The sequence below is a fragment of the Elephas maximus genome, chromosome 3, assembly GCF_024166365.1.
Source record: "Elephas maximus indicus isolate mEleMax1 chromosome 3, mEleMax1 primary haplotype, whole genome shotgun sequence".
NCBI classification, from domain to species: Eukaryota; Metazoa; Chordata; class Mammalia; order Proboscidea; family Elephantidae; genus Elephas; species Elephas maximus.
In genome coordinates this window covers 24,168,687-24,178,713 of record NC_064821.1, presented here as the reverse complement: position 1 = coordinate 24,178,713, position 10,027 = coordinate 24,168,687, and the positions used below count along the sequence as shown (strand labels likewise).

The 10,027-nt window shown below is 39.9% G+C and overlaps 1 protein-coding gene across 1 annotated transcript; it reads right to left on the bottom strand.

The window, feature by feature from the left end:
* Positions 1-7,851: 7,851 nt before the first annotated feature.
* On the bottom strand, positions 7,852-8,838 carry LOC126072073 (olfactory receptor 7E24-like). Its single transcript, XM_049876743.1, has one exon. It carries the CDS (start codon positions 8,779-8,781, stop codon positions 7,852-7,854), a length of 930 nt encoding a protein of 309 aa, XP_049732700.1. The 5' UTR covers positions 8,782-8,838.
* Positions 8,839-10,027: the final 1,189 nt, after the last annotated feature.

Here is a 10,027-nt window from a genome sequence, read left to right as displayed (position 1 = left end):
ACATCATCATACAACTGCTAAACTACATCATAACTGCCAAACCACTGAGAATCATGGCCCAGTCAAGTTGACACACAACCTTAACCATCACAGACATTGTTTTGTATCAGAATTTGAATCAATATGAGAGTAGTGGGTTTATTATTAAAATACAATCTCAGTTTTTTTTGTTCGTTTTGTTTTCGATTATTTGGGAAAGAGAGAAGCCTAATATGTGTCAGGAAATTCAAACATAGAATGTACTGAAATCATAAAATGTACCTAGGTTCACACAATAAGATTTATTGTCGCCTTCTCTTTCTCTGTTTTTCCTTTTGGTTTTCATTTTTATGAAAATCCATACAATTTTTTGAAAATAATTGAATGCTGTGCACTCAATTAAATAGGTTCCATAGAAAGTCTATGATATACACAAATTTATGCCTTATTTTATCTTGTTTCTAATCGTACAGGACATCCGTGGAGGGATGAAAGCACAGACAGAAAAGTACTCAGCATGGAAGTTTTGCAGTCTGTACTCTGGAAAAAGGAACCAAAGGTCTATGCCATATTTAACACAGATTTGCTGTTCTTGAGGTTGTAAACTACTCCTGGCCAAGCACAGGATAGGCTCTGGGGAACCAGAAATGAATGAGAATCAGTTGTTTCATTTCAAGCACTGTCATACATTCTTATATAAGAATGAAAATAAAATGCTCTGACAGGGATCCAGGCAAAACAAAACCTTCAGATCAGAGGATACATTAGTTGAATGGTATGAAGCTTAATCTAATTTATGAAATAATAACATGTAAAACAAATGCGCCATGACTATATGCATCTACCACGTATTTAATCACATATGTAATATCCATTACCTGTTCAATCCTTACAGCAATGCAGGTCTCTCCTTCAGCTGTGGTTCAACTCAAATGGCAACATAAGACTGAGAGATACTAAGAACTTGACCCATGGCACACAGATTATAAGTACACAGACAGGATTCACAATTAAATTGTAAGTCACTGAGGCCCATGCATTAATCATCTTTACTCTGTTTCCTCATATTTCAAAAAGTTGAAAGCAAAAGTCCAGGGGACCTAACCAAAGACACATCTAAGATACACCTTTAAACTCGTTTCAGCAACCTGACTAGGAATGGAGCCCAAGATCCTGTCTTTGTATCTCTGAGATTGAGATGGGCTAAATTACAAGGATGAAGGAAGAAGTAGACAGCTGAGATAAAATCCAGGAGAAGGGGCGAGAGAGAGTTGTGTCCTGAATTATCATCTGCCAACTCCTGATGTGTTCTTCTCCTGTATTTGCAACTCTCCATCTGATAATTGAGGCATCAAGAGGCACCCACTGCTGTCTCTTGTGGTCTAGTGGGAACCTCCCACAAAAAGCACAGTGAGCACGGGGTCTCTGCATAGGGAGATCAAGGAAGTGAAATTACAAGATGAGCAAGGAAGAATATGGCCAGGTGCCCTGTGTCTGGTGTCACGTTACCCAATTTCAAATGTGTCTTCAACCTTTTCTGTCCCATGACCTGGCACAAGTTACAAAAAAAGGTTGTGCTCCTTTTCACTTCTGTGAAATGACATAATGTATGTTGCTGTTTTCTAGACAGGGTTGTGCAATAAAAGGAAACAAGTTACATAGGAAACAGTTCAGATCCTGGCACTGTGAAGCCTTCAATAAATGTTCATAATGCCATGGTTACTGTCATGGTCCTCATCATTGTCATTATCATCATCAACTAGAAGAATATGTTAAAGTGGTTAGGGGACTGGTGAGAGGGACCCATTTCCTACTCTGGTGGGGAAGTGCCTATGGGAGTTAGAACCAATGTAGAAGAAATTAAAACACCAATGGGCTTTCTCAGATCTCTACCAGAACCAGGAACAGAAACTTCACAGACCACTGAGCTGAAATTTAGTACTTCAGTGCCTCCCATCCGGCCATCCCAAGTGTGCTGCTCATCCAGATGAGGAGGAAACAATTCTCTCAGCCCCTCTGTGTCCGCTTATTCCCATGGCCTTCACTAGATTGTGCTGGGTCTCTGCTGGGGCACAACCAAGGAGTGTATGTTGGTTTCCTTTCCTTTCTGGTGGGCTTGAAGGCTGAGGCTCCTTCCTCAGGACTGGCAGGAAGAGAGACTCAGGTGTCGGCCTCCTGAGGCAGATGCCGCCCTAGAGGAGAGACATGGGTATGGAGTTTGCTGGACTAGGATGGGCAAACTGAGGGCATGGAGGGCATAGGCTGGTCATTTAGAGTTGTGTGGTCTTGAGAGTTCCATACCCAGAGCTCACAGTTAACCATATAGGTTCACAGCATTCCAATCTCTGAAGCCATGTTAATATTAATGTAACAGGAGTGGGAAAAAGTGAATGTCCATGGTATCTGGACCCTCCCATTCTAAGGAGGAAGCTCACGTGTATTCATCACCTCCTACCTCAAAGTTCTACAGATCTTAAAACCAATTTTTTTTTTTTCAGTTTAAAAAATCAGGTGTGGTTTATTATCTTCAAACCCTTTGAATGAATCATGTAATTAAGAAAGATTAAGTATTCTATAAAAACCCTGGTGGCCCAATGGATAAAGTGTTCGGCTACTAACCAAATGGTTGGCAGCTGAAATCCACTTAGCCACTCCACAGTAGAAAGACCTGGCAATGTGCTCCCATAAAGATGACAACCTAGAAAACCCTATGGGGCAGTTCTACTCTGTCACATGGGGTCACTATGAGTCGAACTCAACTGAACAGCACATAACAACAACAACAGGTCTTTTATAGCAAGAAGCTAATACTATTTCCATTTTCTGAATTAATATTTGTGTCAGGAAGGAAAACTCCCAACTTCCTACCTTCTTTCTATAGACTTTGCATGTGGTTTGGGGTTTTATGCACCGGCAATTTATATTTTCTGGTATTTTAAGGACACACTGGTCTAATTCTTCTGTGTAGTTAAGATATGTTGGTATTTTATAAAACTATTTATTTTGTCTTACTTAATTCCGTAACTTGATCCTTCCCCCAAATACCTCTGAGGGCCTCACTAAAGGCTATATTCAAGATGTTGGCGAGGACTGCAGTCATCTCAAGGCTTGATGGGATGAGGATCTGATTCCAAGGTCACTCAGGTGTCAGTTGGCAGGATTTGCTCCTCACAGTCTGTTGGCCAGAGGCCTCCCTTAGCTTCTGAATACATGGGCCTCTCAATCAGGCAGCTGGAAACATGGAAGCTGGCTTTCATCAGAGTGAGCTGGCCAGAGAGCAGGAGAAGCCTAGCAAGGTGAAAACCAGATTCTTTTTACACCCCATTGTTGAAAGCGACATTCCAATTGTTTTCCAAATTCTATTTGATGGAAGCAATTAACTGAGTCCAGCACACACTCAAGAGGATGATTATCCACAAGAGTGTGAATACAGGATGTAGGAGTTGTTGGGAGAATGCACTCAGAAAACATTCCCTGAAGAAAAACAGGCACATGGTAGAATTCCTACAAACCCCACTCCTGGCCTTGAAGTCAGAAGGCCCTCTGGTTTCTCTGGCACCAGCAGAGTCTTTCCATTAGGCCAGTCGCAGCTTTTTCATGTCCAAATTCAACAGATATCCCCAGCAGCATATGATATCTGCTTAGCTACAAAGGGCTCACTTCACTCCAGAGTGTAATTTTCCTTAGATTTCTTTGTGTTTCCAACTCTTGAAACCCTTAATAAAATGTGCTTTTGGCTTATCTAGACTTTTCCCTAGTAGATAAAGTGGAATGCTGGTGTGTTGCACCTTTTACATCCTAACCATGTGGCCATCTGGGTGAAGTTTCTCTGTTCTGAAGAATGTGGAGATTGACTTGTCATTAACTAATATCAAGAAAACTTTAACATATACCTAATGAAGTTGAATATGTACAAACGATGCTATTTACCTGTGTGGGTAAATAGTTGAGGGTAATTTTGGGGAAACCAAATGTCAGGTGTCTAGAAGTGGATTGGAGAGGTAGAGGAAAAGTGTTGAGAGCTTTTAGTATCCTTGGGCAGTGGCAAAATTTTAATATTAAACATAGTGGAAAGAGGGGATCAGTTTCTAAAGTCATTGCCAAAGCTAATGTAGAGGACAGGTGTATAAAAACCAAGGAGAGTTGTGCTCTTGTGGTAAAAATAGAGATTTGTTTGTGCTTTTACCACTTCTCTCTCTGGATCAGTATCCATAAGGAAAAAGGAAAGATACCACATTCCTGTATTCCCTTTTTAGATGTCTGATTGAGAAACATCTACTCTCAATTTTTTTTATTTCTGTGTTATTTATAGAACTTATCAAACTCTACCCTTCATTCTGTGACTCTTATTCTTGCATATACGATTAAATGGTGAATAACAGATCCTATGATATGTCCACAATAACAAAAACAAACAAACCATACATTCCTTCTTCAGGAATTATTAAAGTTCTCTATAGAAGGTATAACGCTCAATGGAGGAAGAAAACTTCTGGGGGTACTGATGTCAAATTGTCTTCAACTTTTTTACTTTTTAAAATTTCTGCAACATTATACATTTTACAAGTAGAGCTGTGACTAATACCTGGTCTTAATGCAGTAGATTTTTAGTATATATATAAATGATATCTAATCCCTGCCCTTGAACTTCTCAAGGACTTGTTGTGTAAAGATAAATTGTGATGTTAATCAAGCAATCCAAGGTGAAGTACACGTGAACTTCAAATAATTTATTTGAATGGCATTTGTGTTACAGTAGATGACAACAAAGATGATATCTATATTTACTGAATTTTTACCATGTATGACATGCATTATCTGCTTAATCCTTACAATGCTGTCAGCTGAATAATATAGAAAATTAAGAATCAAAGGCCTTGAGAGTTAAATAACAAGTCCATGTCCAAACAAATAATGAGTTAGAAGAGCTAATGTTGAAAATCAAACATTTGCCCAGCAAATTCCATTAGTTTAACTACTCTATTGGCCTACCCATATGATGTCTACATTAGTGTCCACTTAAGCCACCAGGGCCCCTATTGATCCATTACTAGGTAATAAGGACTGTTCTACTCAGGGCTTTTGATCACCTCCTCTTAACCACTCCGTAGGATGAGTGCTTTTGTTATCACAACTACAGAGAGGAAGAAGTTAAACAGAAAGGTGTTCTATATTATGCCTAAGACCACAGTTTGTAACACCAAGTTTTTGAATTCCTGGAATACAACTTAAGACGAACTTCTCTAAAGTGATATTAAGGGCTACCATTTGAAGGGAAACTACTATTTGATCCAACCTTGACAACAGTATATTTAGTCGCTACAATGGCCTTGGTGGATTAGCACTATTAATCTTAATTTGATGAAGAGGACTCTGAGGCTCAGTGGGGTGCAATGAGTTGCCAAAAGTGCCCAGTTTATAAGCCAAGATCTGGTTGGAGGTATATCATCAAATCCCACACCCTGTGTATTATCTGTGGTTCATCATCCAAATAAAAAAAATAACTACATCACTTTATGACCACCTTAAGGTAACTCTGGCATATTTCCTTCCAGTCTTTTTCCCATTCATAGCATTAATCAACTAGTATCACTCCTTCTAAGTCTCGATGTTTAAAAAGGAAGAAGAAAATGTTACCTTTGAAGAGAGATTACCATGAGCTATCAAAAGGAAGCGATACCTTGGATACATCAATTTTTTTTTGGACACTCCAAGGTTTGCAGAAATACATATGCAACTTAGTTTTAGGGTAGATGGCACTCATAAAGTCTCATTGCAGTTTACCATAACCAGAGAATCACAATACTATTTTCCTGCTTTTTACTGAGGGCTATCTCTTCCCACGACCCTGTCACCCTCTGTCAAGTGCATTCTGTTACCTATTATCAAGGTTTCTCATCAGTAAAGTTCCTAGGTGATTTCACTCACTGGTAGAAGACAGAATAAATTAAGCTATTTATTGGTCAGAGCATCCCAAATTGCTCCCTTGGAAATTATGTCAATATGTCTAAGGTACATTGTACACCCATGTACTCCAACACAGAAAGAGCCCAAGATAGGGAAACATGGTAACACAGTAAAGTCTTTGTCAGTCTCTTACAAGTGAAACACAAGAGCTCTCCTTTCCTGAAGACATGGCCCTCTGCTATACTGGACTAATAAAAAGTAAGATAAAATTTCATTTATCCATAATGATTTGGTGAATTAATGATCCAAGAGCAGCAACAGAGCCACAGCAATCAGAAATATGATCTCACCACCCCAACCCTCAGCTGTACAACCTTAACCGAGATATTTCATTTACAACCACCTTTTTTTCCTGGGCATGCTTTGAAATGTGCCAGTTTTTGACAATTCACAAATACCTTTACTCCTCGAATACAATTTATCAGTCAGGATTCAATAAAGAAAAGTGAAAACACCATGAAGAGCATTTCATTGAGGTAACCTGTACAATAGATATACAAAGACTGAAAGGCAAAAAGGAGCATTATGGGAATACAGAGACAGTACCTGCTGAAAGAGGCTACCACACCAACTCTAAGGAAAAAGGTATAAGGAAAATGTAGTAGAGCTTATTAGGATGTGGTAAACTTTACTGATCATTATTAGAAAAACCTAAAAATAAAGCCAGATGGGAAATTAGGACAGTGGTTTAGGATCCTCCACTCTCCTCCCAGCATCACAGAGCAAAGTATAGAAGGGTGAATCTGGAGGAAGGACACAATAGCTTATCAACAAACACATATAACCAACTTTACGGTGTGCAGGGCAGAATCAGTGGCAATTCATTGACAAAATTCTACCCTTCCCTGTGGAAATCCAGGTTTGATGCACAATCAGTGGACCTCATGTGCAGCAAACACCTGCCGATAGAGTCATGCATTATGGAAAAATTTTAAATAGGTTTCAGCAGAGATTCCAGACTAAGATGGACTAGTTTGAAAGGCCTGGCAATCCACTCCCAAAACTCAGTCAGTGAAAATCCTGTGGATCACAATGATATGATCCACAATGTGTCATGCAGATGGTGCAGGGATGGGTAATATTTTCTTCCATGTACATGGGGTCACCATGTGTCAGGGATGCAACTCAAAAGCAGCTGACAGCAACATGATGTAGAGGGAGAAGGTATGAGAAGAAACATCATCAGGAATACTGGGAAAACCACTTACAGTTGCTAGGGTACGTTCTCTCATATCTTTCCCATTGTGAGCTCTGATCACTTTGAGATCTTCAGCACCTGCTTAGGAGGAGTAAAAGACCCACAATGAACTAGTCATATTTGAAGAAGAGTCTGAAGATCAGTAGTTCCCACACTGGCTGAACATTAAGACTGCCTGTGGTGCTTTAAAAATCTTATGCTCAAGCAACACACCATTACAATAAAATCAGAATCCATAGAGGTGGGACCAAAGCGTCAATTTTTTTAGCTTCCTAGATGATTCCATTATGAAGTCAAGGTTTAGGACCAGTGAAATGCATTCTCACACATAACCTGCGTACATGGTTCTCTTAGACACGAAAGTATTTTGGGTAATAGACATGAATTACGGTAAAGGATGAAGATTCTAAGTACATAAAAATAGAGTTGTGCATTATACCAAAAGTCCTGGGTCTTAGAAGACAAGCTACAGATGGCTCCATAGCTAAAATGGGACTTAGACAAGCAGGTTGACATATCCCAGAATACTCCCACTGTCCCAAAAAAGATGTGACAAAGGAAGCAATGTTCAGATATGAAATTTTGAGATTGAAATCTCTGAGAGCTACAAAAATTATGTAACCAAGAGGCAATATTTACACTTGTAGATTTTAGGTTTTGCCACAATTTAATCCCACACACCAAAAAAGATGACGCAAGTGTTGATATCAGGCTGTTCTGCTGAGGAGCCTCCACAGGGCCCTCTTGATGTCCCTGTTCCTCAGGCTGTAGATGAAGGGATTAAGCATGGGGGTGACCACAGTGTACATCACTGAGGACACAGCATACTTCCTGGGAGAAGATGAGACAGCTGAACTGAGGTACACTCCAATGCCTGTTCCATAAAATAAACAAACAACTGACAGGTGAGAGCCACAGGTGGAAAAGGCTTTATACTTCCCACCAGAAGAGGAGACTCTCAGAATGGAGGAAACAATTCGAGTGTAAGAAAAAAGGATCCCTGAGAATGGAACACAACCAAAGATGGCACCAATACAATACAATACAATGATATAGATGGAGGTGTCAGAACATCCAAGTCTAAAGAGTTGAGTAGGGTCACAGAAGAAATGAGGGATTTTCACATCTGTGCAGAAGGTAAGTTGTGACACCATTGAAATGTGCAGCTGGGAGTCCAAAAGGCTGATGAAAAAAGATACCAAAAGTAGCAGGCCACAGAGGCGGGGGTTCATGATGACTATGTAGTGCAGGGGGTGACAGATGGCCACAAACCGGTCATAAGCAATCACTGTGAGGAGCAGATCGTCCAGACATGCAAAGATGTAAAAAAAGGACATTTGTGTCAGGCAGCCCCCATAGGTGATGGTTTTGCTCTGTGCCTGGATGTTCACTAGCATCTTTGGGACTGTGCTGGAAATGAAAACGATGTCAGCCAGGGACAGGTTGGAGAGGAAGAAGTACATGGGGGTGTGGAGATGGGAGTCAGAGGTGACAGCCAGGATGATGAGCAGGTTGCCAGTCACAGTGATCAGGTACATGGTCAGGAACAGCCCAAAGAGGAGGGGCTGCAGTTCTGGATCCTCAGAGAGGCCCAGGAGGAGGAATTCTGAGACACCTGTTAGATTCTGTGGCTCCATGTACTTGCAACAGTTTTGGAAAAAGAGAAGAGGATTGTTAAAAGGAAACAGGTAAAGAGCCACCCAGTATCGTGTCTGTATTTTGAATTTAAGAAACTCACAAGCCCGCAAACTCACGTGTTCACGCTTAAGAACCTAATACCCCAGTACTTTTCAGCAATATTAGTCAGTTACAGCAAACCCAGCCACTGTATTTCTCAAAGCCCTTCCCTTATTGTCTGTCTTATTCACCTTCTTATGTACCAACCACTTTAGAGATGCTAGGCTAAAGAATGTTAAAATGGCAAGGACGTTTTATGATAATGAGCTCATACAAAGCGCGAAATATCACCCCCTCCATGAGAGAAACATATGCAATAAGAAATACCCCTTTTTTAAGAAAAAATCATTTCAATTAAAGGACAATAAGAAGTACTTTCCGTTCCAGGGTGTGCAAACAGTTAACACACTGGGCTGCTAGGCAAAAGGAGTCCGCCCAGAGGCACCTCAGAAGTAAGGCGTGGTGATCTACTTCTCAAAAATCAGTCATTGAAAACCCAATGGAGCATAGTTCTACTCTGACATGCAGAGTGTCACCATGGGTCAGAATTTCCTCAAAGGAAACTGGTTGTTCTTTTTAAGGAGCAGTCAAATGTACTTTATTTACCCAAGTCCAGTGCTATAAATTCCCTTGTTATGGTATATTTATAAGACAACATATACAGGATAAGAACACATGTAAAAAAAAAATCGCCATCAAGTTCATTCCAACTCACGGGAACTCCATGTGTTAAAGAATAGAACTGCTCCACAGAGTTTTCATGGCCTTAATCTTTATGTAAGCAGATCACCAGGTCTTTCTTCCATCGCACTAGAAAGTACAATCAAACCACCAACCTTTATGTTAGTAGTTGAGCTCAAAACATTGGCTTTACCCAGGGACCTCATTGGCTGGATTCTGAATTAAAATAACATGTCATACTCAGAGTTTATTTGTCAAACGTCTTCACAGGTTTTCATCATTCTTTGGTTTTCTGTCATCTATCTTATATGGAGATACATGGTCATTCGAAGATGTGGGTCACCTTTAAAAACCTTTTAAAGTATATATCCTCTCCCTTGGCTTATTGGACATCAAATTTTGTTAACTAAGTGTTTGATAAATGTTCAAATCATTACAACATTGCTGATTCCAAAGATGGCATTAGTGTAAAATACACCAATGATTAAACAATTTACTTTTCAGAAATACTCTGTTCCTATTTTT